This window comes from Anas platyrhynchos, chromosome 4 (assembly GCF_047663525.1).
Source record: "Anas platyrhynchos isolate ZD024472 breed Pekin duck chromosome 4, IASCAAS_PekinDuck_T2T, whole genome shotgun sequence".
Lineage (NCBI taxonomy): Eukaryota > Metazoa > Chordata > Aves > Anseriformes > Anatidae > Anas > Anas platyrhynchos.
In genome coordinates, this window is record NC_092590.1 from 19,416,844 (window position 1) to 19,441,027 (window position 24,184).

The 24,184-nt window shown below is 57.0% G+C and overlaps 3 protein-coding genes and 1 long non-coding RNA gene across 4 annotated transcripts; 2 read left to right on the forward strand and 2 right to left on the reverse strand.

Moving 5' to 3' along the window:
* Window positions 1-1,586: 1,586 nt before the first annotated feature.
* BTC (betacellulin) lies at window positions 1,587-4,797 on the reverse strand. Its single transcript, XM_027456116.3, has 5 exons — window positions 4,642-4,797; window positions 2,591-2,662; window positions 2,286-2,403; window positions 2,048-2,194; window positions 1,587-1,871 (listed from the first exon to the last, which is right to left on the reverse strand). The coding sequence occupies exons 1-5, from the start codon at window positions 4,712-4,714 to the stop codon at window positions 1,766-1,768; spliced, it is 516 nt and encodes a 171-aa protein (XP_027311917.1). The 5' UTR covers window positions 4,715-4,797; the 3' UTR covers window positions 1,587-1,765.
* A 1,200-nt stretch (window positions 4,798-5,997) lies between these two features.
* On the forward strand, window positions 5,998-11,760 carry PARM1 (prostate androgen-regulated mucin-like protein 1). The gene is made up of 4 exons (XM_027456115.3): window positions 5,998-6,134; window positions 10,052-10,717; window positions 11,196-11,274; window positions 11,470-11,760. The coding sequence occupies exons 1-4, from the start codon at window positions 6,083-6,085 to the stop codon at window positions 11,552-11,554; spliced, it is 882 nt and encodes a 293-aa protein (XP_027311916.2). The 5' UTR covers window positions 5,998-6,082; the 3' UTR covers window positions 11,555-11,760.
* A 3,756-nt stretch (window positions 11,761-15,516) lies between these two features.
* LOC140002430 (uncharacterized) lies at window positions 15,517-22,404 on the forward strand. Its single transcript, XR_011808944.1, has 2 exons — window positions 15,517-15,653; window positions 18,186-22,404. It is a non-coding gene; the product is annotated as an uncharacterized lncRNA (long non-coding RNA).
* On the reverse strand, window positions 18,391-24,038 carry RCHY1 (ring finger and CHY zinc finger domain containing 1). Its single transcript, XM_038178565.2, has 9 exons — window positions 23,881-24,038; window positions 23,671-23,790; window positions 23,417-23,532; window positions 23,237-23,315; window positions 22,714-22,758; window positions 22,557-22,615; window positions 21,265-21,291; window positions 20,885-21,005; window positions 18,391-19,908 (listed from the first exon to the last, which is right to left on the reverse strand). Exons 1-9 carry the CDS (start codon window positions 23,941-23,943, stop codon window positions 19,786-19,788), a joined length of 753 nt encoding a protein of 250 aa, XP_038034493.1. The 5' UTR covers window positions 23,944-24,038; the 3' UTR covers window positions 18,391-19,785.
* Between the last annotated feature and the right edge of the window lie 146 nt (window positions 24,039-24,184).

A 24,184-nucleotide genomic window follows, 5' to 3' on the forward strand; every position in this document is an offset into this window, starting at 1 on the left:
GCCCTAACCACCCAGAGCTTTAAGCGCTGGAGACGTCTACCAGCTGTGCATGAACCGGAGAGGCGGCAAGCTGGAGATGTCCAGGGCTAATTAGTCAATAAATGCAAACTAAATTAGCCAATATCTATACAATGCACAGCAGTGACATTCAGTATTAATATTCAAATTGCAACAGCAATTGATTTACAACCTTGTGAAAAGTCCAGGCTGTCTTAATAAGCATGAGCCTTAATTACCTGGGGTCAGAAATGAGCTGTGGTGAGCTGGAAACATGCAGGAGACACTGGGGGCTGCAGGTATCCGTGGATCACAGACACAGGGGGCAGGGATCCAGAAACACAAACTACCCCATACTCCAATTCACGCTGCACAACCACAACATGCAGCATTGAAGTTATGACAGTGATTGATGTACAGCCTTGTCTAAACCCCAGACTGTTACAACAAGCATAAGCTGTCACGAGCTGGAGGTGTGAATGAGTCGACGCCACCATGAGCAGGAGGTGTCTCTGGAGACATCCAGGGCTGGGGATACCCATGAGGTATGAGGTGTCCAGGGCCATTTAATTAGTACATACAAACTAATTAGTATCTATGCAATGTACAACTATGACATTCAATATTAACATTCAAGTTCTGTCGGTGATGTTTTGCAACCTTATCTAAAGCCCAGGTTGTTTTTACAAGGACACTGTCATGAGCTGGAGACAAAACAGAGCCAGAGGTGCAAATAAACTGGAGACACAATGAGCTGGAGATGTCCAGGAGACTTCCAGGTCTGGAGACATCCACAAGCTGGAGCTGCAAGTGAGCTGGAGAAGTCCAGGGCTAACTAATCAGTAATTGCAAACTAGTTAGACAGTATCCATACAGCGTACAGCAGTGACTTCCAATGTTCATATTACAACAGCAAGTGATTTATGACCTCTCCTAAAGCCTGGGCTGCTTCAACAGCCACGGGCTGCAGTTACCTGGAGCTGGAGGTGTTGGGGCAGGAGCTGCGCTCCCTGAGGTGCAGAGCTGGGATGTCCCCAGCCACAAGTGGAGCCATGAGGCACAGGGCAGGTGGTAACCAAAGGGACTGTGGCACCCAGACCAGACCCAGCACAGCTACCAGGAGCCAAGGGCCCCGCTGCCACCTGCAGCTGTCCCTGGCACCCACCATGTGTCTCCTCCCCACCAGCCTCCCCCAGGACCCTGCTCCTCTCCAGGGTTGAGCACTTCCATGTGCCAGCAAGCGTAGCCCTGTGGCACTGCTGACACCAGCAAATCCCTGGTGAGGAACCATCAGCAAAGAGGCTGCAGGAGCTGCCTGTGTCCAGCTGGTGCCAGCGATGGGACTCGGAGGATGGCAGGAGCCAGGGTGCAAACCCTGAAGTGGCCGCATGTGCAGGGCCCCTGTGCTTGCAGGAGCAGGTTTTTACTTAAAAGGAGGAGTTTGAGCTGAAACTCCCAGAAAATGGGGTTGTGTTGGGGTGGGAGAAGGTGTGTCACAGGTAATTAACAGGGTCACAGGTAGCTGGGGTGGAGTGGGGGTCACTGGTAGGGAGCGTGTCCCCTTTGCAACACGCAGACAGGCACAGGTGTGCGGTCACCCTTTTATTAGCACCATGACAAGCGCGACCCCTCACCCCTCCAGCCGGCGCTGGGACCCGCCTGCAGGTTCCTGCAGCCGCTGCGGGGAGAGGAGAGCAGGGGAGCTGTCAGAGCCCCCCCAAAAGGGGGTGGGAAGGTCCCCATCGACCCCCTGCAGCCCCCTACACCTTCATGCGACGTCCGTCTCCAGCACGTCCTCGCTTTTGGAGGGCAGGTTCTTGCTCAGCGTCTCCATCTCCTCTTCCTTCCTCTTCCTGCGCTGCTTCCGACAGTGGCTTTTTTTTTTTTTTTTTGGGGGGGGGGATAATAATTAAAAAAATAATCAGGATGAGGCATCACCAAGGGGGCTGCCACACTGTTGCCCCTTCCCCCTCCCAGCCCTGTGGCGATGCCCCAGCGCCCTCAAACACCACTCCCACACCTCCCGTCCCCACGCCCCATCCCCACATACTGTACGCAGAAGCAAGTGCAGACAACAAAGATGATGAGGACGATGATGCCGGCGATGAGGGAGATGACCACGATCTGGCCCCGGTCGCCCCGCAGGGGGAAGATGTCCACCAGCTCGCACCGCGCCCCCATGTAGCCCGGCTCACACCTGCCCCGCGGCACAGGGGACAAGGGTAGGAGTCCAGGCACCATCTCACACTGTCCCCCCGTGCCACCGGGCCCTCTCCACCAGGACTTACACACATGCTGGCGCTGCCTCGGCCACGAGGAAGCGGCACCTGCCCTTGACGCAGTAGTGCCGGTACTCCTCGGGGCACCGCGAGAAGTGGCCCCGCCGCCGCAGCTGTGTCACGTTACCTGTGGGGACGAGCACAGGGTGACCTCGGGGGTGGCAGTGCCCCGAGATGCTCCCCAAACCATGGCGAATCCGAGCCAGGCAGGCTGCCAGCACGCGTCCTTGGCTGCTGCCGGCTCGGGGACACGGCGCTGATAAGAGGGTGTGTGCCAGACAAAACACCCACACCGCTGGGCGCCCCCCTGTTACCTGCACAGCCCTCGCAGGGCAGCCCCTCGGTCACATTGGCATCGGCACCCACGCAGCTGAAAAGAGCCAGGCCTGGAGAGGAGGAGGCATGGCTCAGGGGAGCGGCACAGGGAGGGGACCCCCTTCCCTCGGCAGCATCATCGTCAGCTTTTCCCTGGGCGGGAAGGGAAGGGAAGGGAAGGGAAGGGAAGGGAAGGGAAGGGAAGGGAAGGGAAGGGAAGGGAAGGGAAGGGAAGGGAAGGGAAGGGAAGGGAAGGGAAGGGAAGGGAAGGGAAGGGAAGGGAAGGGAAGGGAAGGGAAGGGAAGGGAAGGGAAGGGAAGGGAAGGGAAGGGAAGGGAAGCTGCTCCCTGTCTGCAGGTGCCTGGCCAGGTGGCATCCTGGCCCCACATGCCACCAGCCACCCTCCTGCCACCACCCCATCCCTTTTGTGCTGTTGGCACGGGCTTGGGGGACACAGGGGCAGCCGGTGGAGCCTCAGGCAGGGATGGATACAGCAGCCAAGCGGCCCCTTTGGAAGAGCCTCCTGGAGCCTTCAAGTGCCACCACGCCGAGCCCCCGCTGTGACACTGCTGCCGCAGCAGGATGTGGGACACCCGCCAGGGAGCCCAGCCGAGGCGAGCGCCCCGGGTTTGGCACTTTGCGGGGATTCAGCCAGGAAAGGGGCGGCCGCCCTGGGACGTTCGCAGGCAGCGGCGCGGTAACCGGATCGCCGGCATACCAGCACTGACTCAGCACGGCTCCGCGGCGTGGGGCCGAGCTGGGGACGGGTCCTGCCAGCGGGGCCGGGTGTCTCTCGTGGGGTGGCACGGCACAGTGCCTCACAGCACAGCGGGGCACGTCCCCGTGCCATGGGGAAGAGCTGGGGTGGTCGCAACGTCCTGCTAGGCCAGCACGGCCTCCGCACGAGGGGCAAGCCTGGCAGGGCAACCAGCGAGCGGGGTGGCAGCGTGGGCAGCCTCCCGTGTCCCCGGGCTGGTGGCAGGGCCTTTCCCAGCACCGCGTCCCTCCTGGCTATATATAGGCACCGCCGCCGCAGCAGCACGCCTCGAGCCACTGGGCGCCAAGAGAGCGGGGCTCAGCCTGCGCTGCCTCCAGCAGAAGGGACGAGGCCAGGGCGGGCCCCCCGGCACCAGCTGCGGGCTGACTTCACCCCGAGCGTGCGGCTCAGCTCGGCTCGGGAAGCTCCCCAAGCAGGGCAGTGCCCCCGGCCTTATTGCAAACAGCTGCCGCAGCCGCCCTCCGCGAGGCCTCCCTCCGGCAGCCTCCCCTCCGCGGGGTGGTGGCACCGGGGATGCTGCGGGGGCTGGTGGCACCGCAGGGGCCCCAGAAGCTGGGTCTCAGCCTGCACATTGGCAGCTCTGGTCTGATGCTCTCCATCCGCCCCATGCAGGGCACCGCAGCCCCAAAACAGGTCGGGCACCATTCTCTGGGTGGGTGCGGGTTGGGCAGAGCGCGGCAGCAGCCCCACCAAAGGGCTGAGCCCCAGCTGCTCCCATCTGGGGGGGGGAAGGAGCACTCCGAGGTGGGACCTTCCCCTTTTGTGCACTTTTAGTGCTCAAGGAGATCACCCCACAGCGCAAAGATGTGCCCCGTCCCTGTGCCAATGCGTGCACCTGTTGGAGAGGTGCTCGCTGTGCCCGCATCCTCCATCCCGGGTGCTGTCTGGGACAGTGAAACACATCCATACATCTGTCCACACGTCCACATGTCTGTCCACACGTCCACTATCTCCAAGGCCACCCGCGGGCTGGGTCCCGGTGCAGGTGACAGAAGAGCCCCGCTCAGTCCCGAGGGGCTCAGAGCCGAGCGCAGCCCTCACCCACAGCCAGGCACAACCGGGGGGCACCAGGAGGGGACAGGGGGACACCGCGGGGCACCGGGGACGGGACCAGAGGTGGCACCGGGACAGAGGTGCGGGACACCGGGCTGGGCACGGGGCGGGACGGGAGCACCCCTGGGGAGGCTCAGGGTGCGGGGACCCCTCTCCAGGACCGTGCGAGCCCCGTAACGGGACAGGCCCCCCCCTCGCCGCCCCGCTGCCGCCGCTTACCGGAGGCGAGGGCCAGGCAGAGCAGCAGGGGACCGGGGCCGCCGCCCGGCACCGGGGCCGCCGCCGCTTCCATGGGCGCCGCAGCCTCCGCCTGCCCGGTGCCCGCTGCCCGGCGGCCGCGGCGGGGCGGGACGGGACGGGGCGGGACGGGGGCGGCCGCTGCCAGCACCGCCACCCATTGCCTCTGCCCTCCTCCTCCTCCTCCTCCTCCTCCTCCTGCTCCTCTTCTTCCCCCCCGCGGGTGGAAACCCACGGGTGGGGTCCCATCGGCGAGGGTTTCCCCGCCGGCCCCCTGGTCGGGGGCTGCGGGAAGGTGGAGAGGGGACGGGACCCTTCGCACCCTCCCAAATGTCCTCCCAAATGTGCCCCCCCCCCCTGCACCCGCTGTCCCTGCGGGCGGAGGAAAGAGGGGCTGGAAAGGGAGCGGTGACCTCAAACCGCAGGATGGCAGCGATGGATGCGCGCCCTGGCAGCCGCCCCATTTGGCCGCCGGCCGGGGCTGAGCGAGCTCCTGCAGCAGCCCCGGAGGGCAAAACCCCACGCGTGGGGCCCCGGTGGCCGTGGGTTGTCCCCTGGCCACGCTGGGATGGGTGAGGCTGAAGTCACCCCAATGCTGCAGCCCACCACAGAGCGTCCTGCTCGCCCCAAATCCTCCGGTGCCAGCTCGCAGCCCCCGCTCCGTGAGGAGAATCCCATCCACCTGCAGGGAAAAGGGCTGGAGCCCGTGTCTGCTCCGCGTCCTGACCCTTGTGGTGTCCCAGACCCCGCTCCCGGGTGTCGCAGCAGACCCCACACCGCCTTTGGGGCAACTCCCGGCTCTGCCCACCCGCCCTCTTTCTGTGCACCGCTACCTCCAGCACGCCCCAAACCCAGCCGCCCTTCCTGCTCAGCAAACTCGCTCTTGCTTTGTCCTTTGCCCCCTCGATGCCCTCTTTCCCTTCTGCCTGCTTTCACCTCGTTGAGTCCGAAAACCAGCCCTTTCCTCGCTCCCCGCCTGGCTAAAATCTGCCTCGCTGCCCCCCGCCTGCCGCAGCAGGAAGGGCTTTCCGCGGGGGAGCTTTTCCCAGACCCCAAAAACATCAGGACAACGGCGGAGGATGCGAAAGGGCTGGGAGCAGAGCCGGAGAACCCCTTAAGCAGGGGGGATATAAAGCGGGCTCCCCGAGCTGTCTCCGGCCGGGGGGTGTGCGGGCAGCCGGCCGGGGAGGGGGGCGATGGAGCTACCCCCAGCCCCAACCCCAACCCCAACCCTATTCCCGTCCCGGTTCCCGGCCCCGTCCCGGTGCCAGCAGGTGCCGCTGCGCTCCCGGGGCTGCTGCGGGCGGGGAGCGGGGCGGGGAGCGGGGCTGGCGGTGCCTTCCCCATCCCGCCTCCTCCTGCCCTGCTTCCCTCCCTCCCTCCCTCCCTCCCTCCCTCCGCGGCTGCCCGTGCCGCCGGGACCATGGGCTGCTGCTGCCGCCTCCTCCTCGCCCTCCTCCTCCTCCTCCCGGCAGGTGAGAGGCCGGGGACACGCGTGGGAAGGGCAGGCGGGGGGGGGCACCCCTCTGCCGTGGGTGTGGGGGGGCTCCGTGGGAAATAACACCTCCCCCTCCAAAAAAATAAAATTAAAAAAAAAAAAAATAAAACCACCACCCGCGGGTCCTCGGGATGGGGGAGATGCGCCCAGCCTGGAGCCACGCGTGTCCGCGGCCGCCAGTGGGGTGGGCAAAGGTGTTTGGCTGCTCCTGTCACTTGCATGGCACAGGTGCCCTCCTGGGGGGATTTGGGGACAGCCCAAAAGCAGCCGGGTGTGTGTAGGGTGTGCGGTGGGCAAGCCCCACGCAGGGAGAAAGGCAGCCAGAGGCTGTGCCCCGCTCGGTGGGATCCGGGGGCAATCACCCACTGCACGAGGGGACCCCACTGTGCAAGGTTTTGGGCACATCGCCCCCGGTTCAGCCTCAGAAGCGTTCAGCCTGCCCGGCTTTTAGTTTATTTTTATGGCTGGAAAGTGAGGGGGGAGGAAACAAGCACGGGAACGCTCTCAGCCATTTGTGCACGCCGTGCATCCCCGGCAAAGGGAGACCTGCGAGGGGACCAGAGGGCTCAGAGCACATCAGCTGCTCCTGGGACATCTCCCCCCAGCCAAGCATCCCTCCCGTGCCCACTGGGAGCTGTTTCTCCCAGTGCCCAGGACAGATCCGGCACCATTCCCACCAGCACCCAGCTCTGCAGCACTGGCAGGGCCCCCGTGGAAGAACCCAGGAATATTTCCTAGGATTTTGGCCCCGCAGCTTTTGGGATGCTTCCATCAAGGGCTTGGATCTTTTGGGTGTTTTCTATAATTTTTCTCCACCGGAGCAGCATTTACAAGAAAAAGTCTTTTGGCATCAATGCATGATTTAAATGTGCATTTAAATGATTTAAACGTTCATTTAAATGTATGATTTAAATGTTCATTCTTCAGGGCTTCATGACAGAGAGGATGCAGCTTGGCAGGAATAACTCCGTGCTTTTCTTGGCCCTGTAATGAAATAATAGCATCCCTTGCACAGCGTTTGAGAGGAAGGAGGAAGTTTGTCATACCTCTGACTTCTTGCTCAGGAGGCAAATTAGAGTGCTCGCAGCCTTGCCGGCCCAGCTGACGCAGAGGGCAAGGTCTGCGAAGGAGGCGAGGCTCAGCACCCAGGTGGTGCCGCCACAGGGACTCACGAGGGGATGGGGACCGTGGAGGGTGGCAGAGTCAGGATAAGGTGCACCATTCCCTATGCTGCTCTCACTTGTCTCCTGAAGGAGACACGCAGCAAACGCGATGGCTGGGGACCGCTGGGGTTAACCCAGGGTGAGAGCACTGCTGTATTCCCCACGTAGGTGAGGACTACCTGCTTGCCGTGGCACGGCTGCCACATCCAGCTCTGTTTTCCTGGGCTGGAGCTCCTCTCTTTTGTGCTGCCTCTCAGCCGGTGTAACAGCCGAACAGCTTGCCACGCTTGCCTCTGGAGTGGCTCTGAGCAATGTGCTGCTAATGAAGCTCCCAGCCCAGGCCAGGTATGTGTTCCCAAAGCAGGGCATGGAAGTGAGACATCACCTTCATGTGACGTGCAGGAACCAGGACAACAGCATGCCCGCAGGAGAGGGAGCTGCTCCGTGCACTAGGTGGTATACCCGGGGTTTCCCAGATGACTGGCACTGATGATCTTGAAAGGGAGGATATCTGCACTACAGGGATTTGGATTTTTCTCTCCTATTTCCATCTTCAACCCATGCAAAGCCCCCACAGGGCTCTAAACTGGGCAGAAAGGATGGCACCAGGCAATGTGCCTCATCCTGGCAGCTCCGCATCCAGCCCTGCTCCCAGCCAGGTCCAGCAGGGCAGGATGGCCCTAAGGGAATCAGATGGGCACATTCCTCGGCGCTGAACTATGCTCGGTATCCTTTGATAACTGATGTCCTTCAGTTGCTTTGACAACCCTGCCTGCCTCCTAGCTCCTGATGTCATGTGGTCCTGAAGGCAGATTTCTGGTGTTTTTCTATCTTTTGTTCCAGTGCACTCTTCTGGCTACTGCTCCCAGCCGCAGCCCAGGTGCTGGGAGGACGAGGGACCCACTGCCTCAGCAGTCCTTCACCTTTTCAGATGTGCTCGTAGAGGACCCGGCTTGCTGCTGACCTCCCAGCCCTGTGGGTACAGGCTGTCCTGAGCAGGATGTGGTGGCACGTGGGGCCCTCAGCCAGGGATGCTATGCGGGGTCCCCGCAGGACCCGAGGCTCAGGAGCAGCCTGTATTGCTGGTGGGACCCCTTTTCTAGGCTGGAGGAGAGGACAGCCTGATGTGTTGTGACCCGAGGTGGCAGTGGCCAGGCTGGAGCTCAGGGTCCCATGGCGATGGTGGTGCAGGGCTGGGACATTTAGGGTGAGGCTTCAAGCAGGCAGCACGGGATCCCAGGGAGGTTTCGCAGAGGGTCAGCGAGGTCTCGCAGAGGCCTGGCAGCCCTCTGGGGTCCTGCCACACCTGGTGGAGCAGCAAGACGCCCTGCTACAGGCTGTGATGATGGCCTGTAACCTGCTGGGCCAGTCACACCCGGCTGACGTGCCCCGGGACGTCCGAGGGCAGCCTTACTTCAAAGCCACTGAGGTGCAGGGCCAAGCCTGACCTCGAGAGCCCCAGGGCTGGAGGACGCGTGGTGCAGGCCGGCAGCACGTCCACCCGGAGCTGCTTCCTGCCCCGGCGTGGCCACCTCTACATCCCGGGCCCCCAAAATGCTGGGTGCGAGCTCTGCACTTCCCTTTGCAGAGGTTTAGGTGCCTGCTGGTGTGATTTTGAGTTTGGAGTTAACGCTGCCTGCACTGGGGGGGCGAGGCCTGGTGGTGGCACAGCTCCCGGTGCCCTCCTGCTGCCTGCCTGGGAGAGGTGCTCAGTGCTCCCCATGGAGGCAGCGGGGGGCTGCGGGTGCCCCCTGCCAGGAACCTGTGCCCGCTTCCCGTTAAAGAAGGAAAAGGCCACCCCAAAACACCTCCTTTCCCTCGCCTTTGATCTCCTTCGTGTTCCTCCCGCCAAGTGAGTCTTGGGAAGACTGCGGGAGTGCTTGAACCTGGTCAAGGGAGGAGAAATGGAGGATAGCAGTGTTCCTGTACCAAAAATAAAAAAAAAAAGAAAAAAAAGAAAGGCTATAAAGGGAAAATCAACATCAATCCTCAACATGCCTCCAAGTGCTCCCACCTCCCCTTCAGCACTGGGATTTGGAGCCTGCTCTCCTGGGTGCCACCAGCGAGGGGCTTTGGGGGAAGCGGCTTTCAGGGCAGCAACGAAAATCGGTGTTGTCTTGAGATTGTTTTCCTCCTTTCTCACATAGCCCCATGACAAGGTGCTCAGGGGGTGTACATAAGAGTGCATGGGAATAGAAATTCCTCCCGACGTCACTTGTTGTTGGCATGCCCTTCCCGCAGCCTGGCTGTGCCCGGGGAGCTGCTGGGGACCGCCTGGAGCTGAGCTTCTCTCTGGAGAGAGCAGGAGGGAGAAAAAATAGCAGTCACTGGTGGGGACAGGGGAAAGAATGACTCATCTTCATGCGAAGAAATGGCGATGAATGAATGCACAAGGAAATGGGGGAGAAGAAAGCTGCCCTGTGTTATCGCTCCCAGCTGCGTGGTGCCTGCTGGAGGGGCAGCGGGGATGGGGCCGCCAGCCTGGGCTAGGGGGTGCTGAGCCCTGCAGGGGGTGGGTTGGGATGCATGGGATGGGGAGTCCCAGGGTGCTGGGACCCTCTACCCCATGGCCTAGGAACGAGAGCAGGAAGAAATCCTCCTTTCCCTCCCTGTCTGCTCCTAAAGGGGGATTTCAGCTGGCTTTGGGTTCCTGGGAGTTGTGACAAGCGCACAAGGTGCCAGCTGCCACAAGGATGTCTCCCTTACTAACCCTCCTTTTTCTCCCTCCCAGGACTTGGTGATGACCCCACAGCTTCACCCCTTGCCCCCGCCAGCACCCCCCCAGAAGTGGTGGGGACAGCAGCGGGGCCGGGCTCGGGGGGCACAGCTGTCCCTGCAGCAGCTCCCCACCAGCCTACACCACCGACTGCCACGGGACCCACCAGAGATGAGGTGTCCTCCGGGCCAGCTGAGGTGGATGACCCCAATGGGGGCACTGTGGCCATGTTGTCCCCTGCTTCCATCCCCACAAGCACTGTCGCTGCAGCGGACAACCCCCCCGTAGCCTTCAGCTCGGTGCCACCGGCCTTGGAGACAGCCCCAAGTCCTCGGACAGTGCATAATGCCAGCGTGGAGGGAGGGACGACGGATTTGGGGACACCTCCCAGCCCCACGGCCACACCTACACCCTTCTCTTCCTCCCCACGCAGCAGCACCCCATACTCATCCCCTGGGACGGTGTTGTCCCCACCGACCGTCCCCAGCAGCACCACCCAGTCACCAGTGCCGATGAAGACTGTCCCTTCCCCAGGGACGATGGCCGTGGCATCAAGCCTGGCCACGGAGCCAACGTCCCCCTCAGTGACTGTGGCCAGCCCCACCGAGGACACAGCCGATGGCAAAAGCACCCCCTCCACCGGAGTCACCATGGAAGAGGTCCCACGTGCCTTGAGCGCAGGTGAGCATCTCCCCTCCCCGTGCACGTATGCAGGCACACACACCACTTTTTTTTTTTTTTCCTGCCCTTGCCATTTATGGCTTCCTTTTCTAGTTGTTTTTTCACCTAGAAGTGACACAAGAGCCTGGTTGTCAACCCTGAGAGCAAGGCTGAGCTTTCTTGATGTGCTCCCTGGAGGAGCCATCCACCACCTGGCTGCAGTAGCCTCCCACTGTGATTACTTTGTGACCTGTGGGCCCTGGGGAGAAACCCAGTTGTGTTTTAGCCCGAATCCACCTGCACTGTGTTACGGGAAGGTGGAGATCCCAAAAGTATATGGGTGCCTGGCACTGCTGCATGGCACAGCCCCTTCAGAAGGGGCTTTGGGAAGCCCAAAGGGGGTGTCTGTGCTGGAGATGGCCGGCAGGGTTGCATCCCAGAGCTGCTGAGGACAATGTGGCTGAGGGCTGAGCGCTGCTCTCTCTGCTGCTGCCCGCAGGGAGCATCGTGGCCATAACAGTGACGGTCATCGTGCTGGTGGTGCTGGTCTTCGCGGCGGCGGCGTACCTCAAGATCAGGTAAGGCCAGCAGCCCACAGCGGGGACAAGCGTGAGGGCCATGCCTCGGAGCAAGGCCTCGAGTCCCAGCCTTGTGTATCGTGCCCCTATTTGGGCTTCAAGGTGCTGGAGGGCAGCCGGTGTGCTTGCTGCTCTGGGGGCCTCCCTGGCTGTGTTCGCCTTCTGCAGGCTGACCCGCTGCGTGCTTCCCCACAGGCACTCCTCCTACGGCCGGCTGCTGGACGACCACGACTACGGCTCCTGGGGGAACTACAACAACCCCCTCTACGACGACTCCTAGCAGGAGAAGATCCTTATTTATCAGCGCTTCTGCAGCACGGCACCCGCTGCTTCCCCCCCACCGTGTGTGCTGGGCCGTGGCCAGAGCAGGCGCCTGGGCACCGAGCCGCAGCCACCGTGAGCAGGACCACGGCAGGTCCAGCAGAGGACAGGCGGCCGGAGGGCGGGTGCATGGCACCCACAATAAACCTGAGCGTTGGCCCTTTGCGTGGGAAGCTCTCTGATAATACGGGATGGATGCCGCCGCACCTTGGCTTCAGCAGCCGAGTGGGTCCTGGGGGTGGGAGGGGTTGGCAGCTTTGCTTTTAGCCCAATAAACCCGAATTCCCTGGGGGAGGAGAGGGGGAAGGATGGAGGCTTACACTGCATCGTGGTGCCCTCGGAAGGAACATGGGGGAAGCCAAGAGGGTCCCACTGCTTTGTGCATCCCTCCCTCCCAAATCACCTCCCTGCATTGCCCCACTGCAAAATCCTCTGCCTTCCCTCACCTGTGGTAGCTTGCCATGGGTCACAGGGCATTACAACTGCTCCTTTGCCTGTTTCTTCTTTTTTATTTTTTTCTTTTTTTTTTGTGTGTGTGTTTGTGCACAGAAACTTATTTCCTTTTTAATCCCACTTTTTAATTTGTATGTTTATATTCCCAAATACCATGTGAGAATGCCCAGGAAAGGTTCCCACCTGCACTTCTGGGATGAGAAGCAACTCACTGTTGCACCCATAGCTGTCTGCTTCACAACATTACTTTTAATCCTTGAAATACCTCTCCTCTAAAATACACTGAAGCCGCTTTAATCCCCAGTTTATGCATATACCTGCTTGGACAAAAAAAAAAAAAAAAAAAAAAAAAAAAAAGGGTGATTTATGGCTGTTCTCATCTTTACAAGCTGTAATGCAGATGCATGCTTCTACCAGAGCAGGTGTGCTGGCAAGGTCTTTTGTCACTTTTGCAGGATCAGCACCTTGAAGCTGCCCATTCAGGGGACAGCTATGATGGGCAGGACTGCATTTCTGCTCTGGCTCCATGTCAGAGCAAGCCCCACGTGTCCTGAAACCAGGAGCTCCAGCCCTCCTCTAGCCATGATGTGTGAGCATCTGGGTAACACTGACTGAGCACTGGAGCAGGGGGTTATTTTGGGAATGGGCCAGTCACTGCCCCTACAACAGGGTCCCCCAGCACCTTTGCAGCCCCAAACCAGTGGGCCCATGGAGAAAACTATCGTTTTTTGGGAGCTGTCACTGGGTGGCTGAGGTTCACCTCAATGCGGAGATCCCACTGCTGGGCTTGGTGGCACTAAGGCTGAGCTGTGGGTACCAAGTGGTTGTTTAATCTCTTTTAGTTCAAACCAGGTAGAAACTGTGAATAAAGCAGAGAGTGCTGCTAAAGCACTGCACAGCCCTAGGGTTTGCCCTTATCTGAAATACCGTGTGCACCTGGGTCTCCTCTGCCCTGTGCTGAAGGGCACTGCAGATTTGGAGCAGGTGTGACAGCAGGCAAGAAAAGCAATCAAGGCGCTGGGAATGACCAAGGGGCGAAGAGGAAAATGTGATAATTAAAATCACAACCAGTGCAGGGAGGGCACTCCTCATGTATTGCTTTTTCCAGCATTGTTGTGGCTGGTGGGAAATGGGTCCGTGTCAATCCTATGGCTCCTTGGTGGAGCATGCCAGCTCTAGGAGAAACCAGATGAGTTAATGGGAGAAAAATGCACTGATAACAGCACCTTCACACCTATCCAGCCGAGGAAAGACAAGCTTTCAGTGTATACAGGGCAAGTTTTATGACAGGGTGTCTCTCGTCTTGTATTTCCTTTTATTATTCTTATATATTTACTTATACTGATGACGTTTCAGTGGGCCCCAGGACATCCACTCTTCTGGGCTTATGTTTATGGGCTTAAATACATCCTAGCAGGCATACCCCAGGAGGGAGCACTCCTTTCCCATACCGAGTGATAGGGGGCAGAACCTGAGGCCACCTGTGGAAAACCAAAATACCTCCTGGGATGCTGAAGCTCCCCAGTATTTAATACGAGGGTCCCCTTCTTTTTCCCCAGCAGCCCTGAGAATGAGGGGACGCTTGCAAAGCAGCCAGTGTGAGATAAAACCTGCTCACGTCGTGTCAGGATGTGAAAAACCAAGGCGCGGATGAAAACAGATGTCTCGAGGGAGCTTTCTCAGCCACCGAGTTATCGTTTCCTGCAGAGACATTGTGGAACAGAAGTTTTATGGTTTTTCGTGACCGAAAGCATGAGGGCAGCCTGCGGCATCCCCAATCCGCCCTGGCGAGCTGCTTGGGGAGGCTGGGGAAGGGAGGGGAGAGGGCACCAAGGACATTTCCTTGTGTCCAGTTGTCACCTGAGAAAACACTTGTCGAAACCACCTTGCAGTAATAATAACAGCAGCATCGATAGAAACCCAAGCCAGAAGCACGTGCAGCAAACTGGAACAGTGCTGCTGGTGAAACCCTTGGGTGACGTGGGTCTGGAGCCCCACCTGCGCTGCAGGACCGCAGTGTGGTGATGGTGGCCACCTCCTGAAGGGCAGGTGTTCCAGCTCAACCTCAGCCCGCTATACCCGCCAGAAAGCAGGCGGAGGGATGGTGCAAGCAGTGGGCTACCAGCAAGCTGTGCCATCCAGTGGGTCCCCTTATCAGAGGAGGATGTGGTGATGATGGTGGAGTGCCCCCAGCTCTGGGATGAAGGCTTTTGGGGTCCCTGTTCTGTCCACCCTTTGGAAAAGCAAGGGCTGCATGAGGCAGCTTGAACAGCCCGTGCAAGGATGTCAAATTCACCTCTTTTCAAAGAAAAGGTAGCTGCAAGTTATCGCATCTGTCCATAGGTAAAGCCCAGAGCTCTCCCAGAGCTTCCACCGGGCACGCCAATGACTCCCATTAACTCAGATGTCCATATATATTTTACACACAGTTATAAAGACCTTATAAAAGAAATGACTCAACAGCGACCGCGCTGATTCGATTTGGCGATGATGTACAGGGCAGGTAATTACCGTCTTCGCGTTATTTCATTTCCTCTGGCCTCGCCAGAGCAGCTCTGCACGGCCAAACCCTGCGAGGTTCCCTGGAGGAGGCAGCCGGGGCTGTGACCTGCCACGTCCAGGGGGCTGTACACCCACGGGGCCCGGGCTGAAACAGCAGAAGCACTCGATGATGGGAGAGCATCACAGGGAACAGCCTCTGCAAGGGGCTGCTGTAGAGGCCGGGGCCTCTGCCGTGCTGCCCCATTCCCCTCCCCATCCTTGCAGCTTTCCCAAGGATCTCCCTCCTCCCACAGCACGATGGCAATGCAAAGGGGGAAAAAGACGAAACTAAACATAAAAGCATGTTAACAAGCCTCCCCCTCGCCCCCCCCGCCCCCAAATAAATAAATGAAGCAGGATATCTATGCCACAAGCTTGCTTTATTTACAGAAAAGAGCGGTAGCCTCCTGCTTGTTCCGAAAGCTCCCCCCCTCCCCCTTTTTGGCCAGATTCCCCCATCTCTGGGATACTTTATTTATTAGAAAACATAGCTCGCATAGCTGCGCCCAGCACAGCACGTTCCCCGGGCTGGTGGCACAGCGTGGCTGCAGCACCGCCGAGGCCACGGTCCTGCTCCAGGTCTCCTGCCTCACCTTCCCTGGGGAGAAGGGCTCGACTTTGCCACGTGTAGAAGCACAGAATCACCTGGGTTGGAAAAGACCATCAAGACCATCAAGTTCAGCCATCAAAATGATCTCTACAACTCATAGCTAAATGATCTACAGCTCCAGCATCTGTTACTTTAACCCCTCTCCAAAAAAAAACAAACACAAAAACCTAGAAAATTCACAACACAAGGACCATGCCTCACCAACTTTTTCCCACAGCCCGTCTAGCACGTGCCAGCGGAGTGCTGTCATCCGCAGCTGCCACTCATTTTTAAAGGTCATTTCTCAAGCCGTCCCCACGTGAGCGCGGCCACTGGCAGCACGCTGGTGCTGACACGCAAGAGGAAGCCCAGGGAAGCCCTCTCCGTCAGCTCTCACCGCTCACAAGCACCTCCAACCAAAACCCTCGGCCTCCAGCCCAACCAACTTGCGCTCCTGGATGTCAGAGAAGTATTTGTGCGTTGTTATTTTTAGCTTTTTTTTTTTTTTTTTTTTTTCATTTTTCACCATCGGGGGAGGGTGCAGAGGTCCTGCGCCAGCCCTGCTGCAAGCTGGACGGGCAGAGGCTCTGCTAGGGCTCGGCTATAAATAGAGCCCAGCCGAGGCAGGCACCAGGAGCACTGCGCTAATTGTGCTCGTTCCAGCTGGGGAGGAAGGCAGAGGGCTTCGTGCAGGCAGGGCAGCGCCGCTGCCAGCAGCCAGCTCCAGGAGAAGCCCACAGCCCCATGCTCCTCTACTTGTGGGCCATCTCCCCCCTCCTGGGTTTTGCATTCCTCAGCAAGCCTTGGCTTTATTAATAGCTCCTCTGACCTTGTTTGCATCCACAGCCTGCTGGAATGCGGAGATTTTCCCACCAGGCAGCAACGAGCCCATCCGCTCCTCATCTTGCTGTGCACCAGAGAGGGGACTTGGGCTTGGGTGGTGGGCAGCAGGTTTGGGCATTGCTGCTGAGGCTGCTTCAATGCAAAGCCCTTGCCCACTTCCCTGCCCCTGCTTTCCTCAGTTTCCCCAGGAGGAAGGGACGAACCCAGGGCTGTGGGAACAAAGCAGGCTTTGCACCACCACGTGTGCACAGGGCCTCCGCTCTCCTTGCCCCCCAAAAAGGGCAGCATCCAGCACCTCCACGGGCGAGGGCAGCTCTCTCTGCAGCACCTGCTGGCCCAGACGCGCTCCTTGCCCATCTTTATCTGCCGCATTTATCTTCATCTCCCAGCCATTCATTTTCTGCTGCGCCGTGCGCTTCGTGGCCCTGCGGGAGGCAGCGAGGGCTCCGTGCCAAGCTCGATGCACACCGCGGGAGCCCAGCTCCTGTTATCGGGTTTCCCAGCTGCTGCCCCTCGCTCTGGCCAGCTCCGGTGGGGGATTTAGCCTGCCCCCTCCATCCAGCAGCAGCCGTGTGAGATGGGCTTTCCCCCAGCTTTCAGCTTTCCACCTCACCTCCTCCACCTTGGCGCTGAGCTGCTGCAGGTGCGTTGCCTGCTGGAAAAAGCAGTGCCAATGCAACACATTTATGGCTCAGCCTGACTTAAAAAAAGAGAGAAACCCCTCGCTAGAGGAGCAGCAAATACCAAGAGCAAGAGAGGAAAAGGTCAAAGTCGGCCGGAGCCCACCCCCTGTATCATTTTCGTTCTAAGCCTCATGCAAAAGTACAGCTGGGGAGGGAGCTGCTCCTCCAAAGCTCAGCTGAACTAAGGGTTTTCTTTCAGCCCAGTCTTGTGACTGAAACCCGAACAGGAATATTTCCAGCTGCGACAAAATTAGCGTAGAATTTAGCATAAAATCTGCCTGCTTGTGGACTTGACCAGCATGGTTTTAGATTTAGCAACACAGTCGAAGGCTACGCAGCGACCGAGCTTCCTGATGCTCGCCTCGCAGCCGCGCTGTGATATGCTGACAGCTCATCTACCTCCTAATTTTTGCAGGGGAAAAAAAAAGAGACAAACAGGAAACAATTTGCTGGTAATGAGCACAGCGCTATGGAAATGATGGCTGGAAGACGCACAGAAATTCAGCCTTGACCTTTGCAAGCCACAAGCCCGCGTTTCCCCCGCGCGGCGCTCGCCGGTAGCGGTGCCCGCGGTGCCGCCTTCGGTGCCCCCGTTCCTCTGCACCTCCTTCAGCCAGCAGCAGCCCTGGCACGCTGCAGCTCTTTAAATACACATTTCGCTGACTGAGTGAAGAAGCTGCTGCATCTGTTTCTTCCTGGCAGGTGCTTGCAGGGTTAATTCTTTCTGTTCTTTGGTGGTGTTGATTTTTTATGGGTTAAGGCTGGCTTGGTGCTTCCAGCCATCTCCAGCAGCTGTAGGGTGGAAGCATCCTTGTCCCCATTCTCACAGGCACATGGGTGGAGGCAGCAGCCTCCGGTTTGCTTGGGTAAGCCCAGCCCTCGTGGTCTCCTTTCCCCACCCACCCACCAGCACAAACCCTTCAAGGCTTTACGGGACAAGTTGCTGTGGCAGCCTGCCTTGGTGCTGGAGCCCACAAGGGCTGCACGTAGCTCCCCAGTGAAATATCCCTTCGCTCCAGTCACTGGGTTTTGACCAGCATGAGAAATTCATTCTTTATTCCGTTTCCAGCTATTCTGCCTGCCCTGAGCACACAAGCACTTCTCCACGGTCTCTCTCCTGTTCCCCTTGCCACCCAAATCCCACCCCGTGGATTACCCGCGTTGTCCAACAGAGTCACTCGCACCCTAGCTTGGGCAGGGGAGGGGACGGCCAGGATTGGGGCAGGAGAGCAAGGACACCAGGCTCAGCCCCGCACAAACCTGTCTGCAGCTGGCCAGATGACACGAGCTGCTCTCGTTTCCATTTTAATCAGATCTCCCCCGAGCAGGGCACAGTTAATTTGCTGCTCGCCTGGCAGCAGCTGCTGCTTGTTTTGATGGAGTCACCATGACTCAGGAGGTGACGCTCGCTCCCTCCACATCTGCTCGCCGCGGCCTCCCGCGATGCTGCTGGGTGATTTCACTTCGTTTTCCCCTGGCAGGCTGCAGGCAGCGCCACTCCGGAGATGTGAAACGCCTGCTGTCTGCGAACACCCGCCTGCAAGAGCAGGGCAGCTTTCCCCTGTGAAAAACTTCATCGATGCAGAAGTGCCCCTGCCAAACTGCCCCACCACCCTCCGGTGAAGGGTGCTGGATCTTGGTTTACCCAGCAATTTCTAGAAAGCACGCACGTAAAAGACCACAGCACATGGCATAATTTGTTTTAATAGACGTTGTTTTACATTTATAGCAGTAAGAAAAGTGCTTCAGAAAGAGATACATAAGCAAGCTACAGTAACGCTATCATCCGATTCCTAATATTTCAGACATAACGGGGCACTGCCAGATCAAGTCTGTCGCTTTACAACAGAGCAAGTTAAAGACGAGTAGCTGTACTGTGAAGACAAACTGTTGTCACCTTCCCCTGCACATTTCATGCAACTGGGACACTGCACAGCCTGAAGTTCTCAGAAATGAAGAGCTTTCTGTAATACTTGGTTTGCAAAACACTTCAGGCAGGATATCACACAGAAGAGGAGGGGGTGAGGTTTTGTTTTTCAGAAGAAAGCATTTCTCTACTGTACCTTCTCCAACCACAATGAAGATGCCACATAAAAAAAAATAGTAATAATAAATCACAAACCTGGTGCCTGTGCTGGAGTCCCTCTCTGAACTGCTGTTACTTTAGCAAACAGCCCAAGCTCAGACGGATTAGTCAGCCCACTGTTAGTCTGACAAGACAATGGTATGTGCTCCATTTAATGTTACCTAACCAGCAAAACATCCAGCTACCTGCCTGCCTGAAGCGCTTCGTAAGAGAACAAAACAACTGAGGATCAAAAGCCATGTGAATGTAACTGCAGCTGGCAAAGGAATCTGCATGAAGAGACACCAGGTGGGGTGGACCCTTGGGAGAGGGGCAGCCCAGCATGATTTTTAGGCCATTCATCACGTGTACTCACACAGAGCAGCGCTGCTTTTAAAATGAGGATTGTACTGTGCATGTGTGCACGTCGACAAATCAAAGGGATGCAATTTCTGCAAGCCTCCATCCGCTCGCACCGATGGCTCCGAAGCCCTAGAACAAACACGTCATTTCAAAGAACAAAATGTTCTCATGCAAAGCTTTGCAGATGTCAGCACTATGTAAAAGGCCACTCTTAAAGCTCCCGATTTCCCCCAGCAGCTGCAGCCAGAACAGCTATACCTCCACCCCGTACTATGCTCACAACCTTCGGCTGCCCCAGAACACGCTCTGCTCCGACAGCTGCTGCTCACAGCAGCTTCCCATTGCGCACCTCACGAGTTATGCTCCTGAGCTGCCTCCTCCCTGGCAGGGTAAACCACTCCCTCCAGAGACTGACCCTTGCTGCTATCGCTCTGCCCGATGGGGAGCTTCCCAACCACCTGCTGCCCCAGGTGCTAGGGAGGGGGACGCTGCTTGCAGGACTCCTTTGCACCAGCACAAAAGCTTCACCGTCGGTGTGACGACTCCGAGTTAACTTTTACTGAAATTTTATTATTATTATTTTTTAATAGATAGCCTCTTCCACAGCAAGGTCTTCTGTGTCCAGCCGTATGCAGCACGTATCTTAGTCACCGCTACTCCGCGGGCTGCTTGCATTTTCCATCTTGGGCAGTATTATACGATTCACAGTTTGTACACTTCATGCCTAGGAGATGGAACTGCACTGTAGAGCGGGCATTGCAATCATTACAAAGGATCTACGTATATAGGAAAGAAGAAGAGAGAGAGAGGCTGTAGCATCAACAGGACACTCAGAAACATAGTACAACTATGCTTTTAGCAACTACAGAACTGGCTTGCCGTCAGGGCACAATGCCAAAAATATTTTCTTGTTAAGGGCAGCAGCAGAATAGACAGGGCTGATTTAACTTCTCAGTTTGCAGCTACAGGGACAGACACGCCTTACTTAGCTTCTTCTCTTTATGTAGCAGAACACCAGAGAAAGCCTCAAGTCAAAATGAGAGCAGATTAACAACAGCTACCGACATTAGCTTGTCTGCTGTGTAAGACATAAGTCAAAGTGAATGCTCTTCTCAAAACGAGCCGTGAGGAGATTTTCCATAACGCTCTGACTCAGAGAGTCAGTAAGATGTGCTGCCTAAACCAGAACAGACACAAACAGAACATCAATGATCTGAGTGGTTTAATTCAGTCTCACTAGCAAGCAGCACCCAGTTTCACAGTTCTGAGGTAACTGAAAGGAAACAGAAGTTTGTATTTGCCAGCCTTGCACAAATCAATAGCTGAGTGTTTTTGCAAGAAAAAAACAAACAAAAAAAAAACAAACAAAAAAACCAAACATGGAACACGAAGCTCCAACGTACAAAAAAATGAAATATTTCTGCTTTTTGCTTTGACAGCACCTAATGCTACAGAAGGAAGCAAGATACTTCCGAAGACCAAGCCATTTCTCCACTGTGTGATATTATGGCATTTTCTGTTTTTATGTTGTTGTTATGTGTTGTTTTTTCTTTTGTTTGTTTTGCTAGTGGCACGGAGGGTGCCTTTGTTTATAAACCCAACAGATCACACCGTAAGCCGACACATGACAGTTCTTTATCATTCCCTGAGTCAGGTTGGCTTCTGATCCAGGACAAGTTCCTACTGCCCTCTACCGCCAGTACGGGAGAGATGCAGATCTGCCAAGGGCAGAGGCATGCACGGGTCTCTTACCTCCACCATCATGTTCTGATACTCTGTGGGCATAGGAGTCTGCGCTACTTCATCATCCAGCTGCCGCCAGTACCTCCTCATATCTAAAGCCGAGTGCATGCACAAAGGACACCTGTAACCTCTGGCAAAGAAGGGAAAAAAGTCTAATTCAGAAGATGGAGAAGGGCCATGGAACAACAAAAGGTCAAGTTTCTCATCATACAAGTCAGAGAGAAACTGCAAACTGAAAGTTCTTGCAAACAGAGCTGGAAATTAGAAGCCCCTTTTCCCTTTAGGAGTTGCCCTGAAATTACTGAGTACTGGCACCATGATCTTTGCCCCTTCAAGTCATCTGCTTGGATTAAACCATGCACAGAAAAGAGAGGTTTATAAATACTTACTCCTTTAACATCTCCTCATAACATGTTCTGAAAAGAAAACAGAATTAGAGGCTTGGTAAGAAGAACGCAGCTACCGACCAGTAACACATCTGGGTTACTAACCCAACACGTTTGGACTGAACAAAGGGAAAAGGCACACAGCTATCCCCAGACCGTAAATTAAAAATATCCTCAGTCCAAGTGAAAAGAAAGCTTTCCCACAAAACCATTTGGTACTTAGCCAAACAAGCAGAGATAAAGCACACGTGATTCCATTCTAAGGTCTTCTAAAGTAACGTGAGTGAACAAATTCAAAAATATGTCACGGGTTGCATCATTCGATTTTGCTAAGAAAAACAGACTGACATACCACAAGGTAAATTTAAGGTAGATGGGACCTGAGGGAAGATTCAATCTGGAGAGGCCTCTGTCAAACATGAAGGCCATTAACTGTACACACAGAGAAAAATGTGGAAAGGAAAGTGTCTATCTCAAGGTTACGAGGATGGGAGGGAAGCAGGTGGTCCTGCTGTAATCGTCCTTCTAAGGACACCTAATAAAAGCCCGATAGAGTGGACAGGCTTTGTAGTATAACAAAGTACTCCCGTGCCTTGGATGTGCCCAAGGAAACTCAGCAGAGGAAAAAAAATAACAGAATGAATCCTCCACCACCACCAAGATCCAGTGGATTGTGGAAGACATCTTTTCTGAAGAAAGTGCTTCCTGATAAAATGCCACTCTACCATGACTCCCTTCAAAACCAGGCACGTACATCAACAAAGCCTGTAGTGCTGCTGAACAGAATGACAGAATAATTATGGTTGGAAAAGCCCTCCAAGATCATCTGCTCCAACCATCCCCCTACCGCCAATGTCACCCACTAACCCATGTCCCCAAGCACCATGTCCAACCTTTCCTTGCACACCCCCGGGGACGGTGACTCCACCACCTCCCTGGGCAACCCGTCCCAGTGCCTGACTGCTCTTTCTGAGCAGAAATATCTCCTCATTTCCAACCCAAACCTCCCCTGGCACAACTTGAGGCCACTCTCCCTAGTCCTATCACTAGTTATCTGCAAGAAAAGGCCGACTCCCAGCTTCCCACATTTTCCTTTCATTTGTAGAGAGCAATGAAAGGAAAAAGTCTGGCCTTCTCCAGACTTGAGGGAACCCCAGTTCCCTCAGCTGCTCCTCATAGGATTTGTGCTCCAGGCCCTTCACCAACTTCGTAGCCCTGCTCTGGACACGCTGCAATAAGCAGTGCACACTAGGCAGCAGGTTATTTCCAGTGCTCAAATATTTGCAGTGCTTTACTTGTGCAGAAGATGACCACATGGCAGAACACGAGCTTCAACACGGGACGTGTGAATATCCTGTTTTGAGACAAGTATTAGACAAAAAAAAAATAATATTAAATTCAAGGACAGCCAACAGCACATCCAATTGCAAGAGTCAAAAAGAAGTAGCTCACCTCCAAACATATTGGACAATCCTGTCTGGAGACATTTTCGATGCACTTTGCGAAGACAAAGAAAAAGGTTAATCTACTATAGGGTTATTTACATTGGTTTAAACATGGAAATTTTTAGAGACAGACAAGAATGTATGAAACATTACTGTTTTCATTTACGCTTGATGTTCTGAAGATTAACAGGTGGTTTAGCATAACAATAATAAAACACAGCTTGGAAGTATACACAGGGAAGTGGCTCCCAAGCCTTGCCTAGCTCTCCCCATGCTGCAGCAGGGGCAGGAGCTCCGATTTAAACACCGTCAGGGACTGACAGAAGAGGGGTGGAAGGAGACCAAGGCGTGTTCCCTACGGGTGTTTTCCTTCAGTTGTGGGCGAAGCCAGCCCAGAGGTGTGTTGTTTGGTGCACTTAGACCAAGGCTTGAGCCCGCCTGCGTGTGCTGGGGCTGAGCCCAGGCAGCCAGCTCCTGTCAGCGAAACTGCGCTGCTCCCCAAAGGCAGGCACAAACTGCCGTGCGCTCACCTTGTGCTTCCCTCGGAGGCTGAGGCTCAGGCACAAGTTGCATTTCGAGCAGTGGAAGAAATCCTCCTTCGGGCCGATCCTGAGGAGACGAGCAGCGGGTCAGCAGCCGCCCCCCAGCTCCTCACACCCCGACCCGAGCAGCCGATGCCGAGGGGCGCGGCTCAGCCATGGGTGTCGCACCTGCAGATGCCGCAGTCGTCGCAGTGGTACTGCTTCTTGTCGCGGTCGAAGAGGTGGCACACGCCGCAGTAGTACTCGCCGAAGAGGCTCTGGCAGCCCTCGCAGCGCTGCTGGGCCTGCGGGGGCCGCCACACAGGGGGTAACGGGGGTGAGGTGCGCGGCTCAAGATGGCGCCGCCGCCCCCAGCCCCAGCCCCCGCCATGCCGGCGCCCCCCGCCCCGTCCCTTCCCGCCCCGCCCCGCCCCGGCGCCCACCTTCTGCAGCAGGCGGCAGCGGCTGCACTGCACCTCGGCCACGCGGAAGCGGTCGAGCCGGTGCTCCTCGGCGCCGTCGTGGCACAGGCGGCAGGGGTAGAGCTTCCCGCAGCACGGCGCCTGCAAGCCAAGCGGCACGGCTCGGCTCAGGGCTCAATGCCCGGCCCCGAGCCCCCCGGCCCCGCGCCCACCCCGCCGCCGCCGGCTGACCCTGAGCAGGCAGCCCCGCCGGTAGTGCTCGCAGCCGCCCTCCTGCTCGCCGCCCGCCGCCATGGTCCCGGCCCGGCACCACGCCCGGCACCGCGCTGCGCCGCCCCTTCCGCCGGGGGAGGCCGGGCAGGAGGCTGTGAGGGGAGGCGGCTGGGGGAAAACAAGGCTTGTGCTGTTCATTAACACCCCCCCGGGTCCTGTTGTTGTAACACAGACAGTGCCGCCGAGGTACGTGAGCAGCTACACCGCCAGGTTTACACCCGGTGAAGCAGCTTTTATGTATGCAGTCACACACTCGAGCCAA

Bases quoted from the DNA above. Each gene is read 5' to 3' on its own strand.
- BTC (XM_027456116.3), bottom strand. From the start codon at position 4,714: ATGGAAGCGGCGGCGGCCCCGGTGCCGGGCGGCGGCCCCGGTCCCCTG. The intron at 2,404-2,590 runs GTAACAGGGGGG...TCGTCCCCACAG, and splicing joins GCCCTGCGAGGGCTGTGCAG to GTAACGTGACACAGCTGCGG. The intron at 1,872-2,047 runs GTATGTGGGGAT...AAAAAAAAAAAG, and splicing joins TGCACTTGCTTCTGCGTACA to CCACTGTCGGAAGCAGCGCA.
- PARM1 (XM_027456115.3), top strand. From the start codon at position 6,083: ATGGGCTGCTGCTGCCGCCTCCTCCTCGCCCTCCTCCTCCTCCTCCCG. The intron at 6,135-10,051 runs GTGAGAGGCCGG...TCTCCCTCCCAG, and splicing joins CCTCCTCCTCCTCCCGGCAG to GACTTGGTGATGACCCCACA. The intron at 11,275-11,469 runs GTAAGGCCAGCA...GCTTCCCCACAG, and splicing joins GCGGCGTACCTCAAGATCAG to GCACTCCTCCTACGGCCGGC.
- RCHY1 (XM_038178565.2), bottom strand. From the start codon at position 23,943: ATGGCGGCGGGCGGCGAGCAGGAGGGCGGCTGCGAGCACTACCGGCGG. The intron at 23,316-23,416 runs GTGCGACACCCA...TCGTCTCCTCAG, and splicing joins GACGACTGCGGCATCTGCAG to GATCGGCCCGAAGGAGGATT. The intron at 21,292-22,556 runs GTAAAGCACTGC...TTTTCTTTTCAG, and splicing joins TGTGGTCATCTTCTGCACAA to AACATGTTATGAGGAGATGT.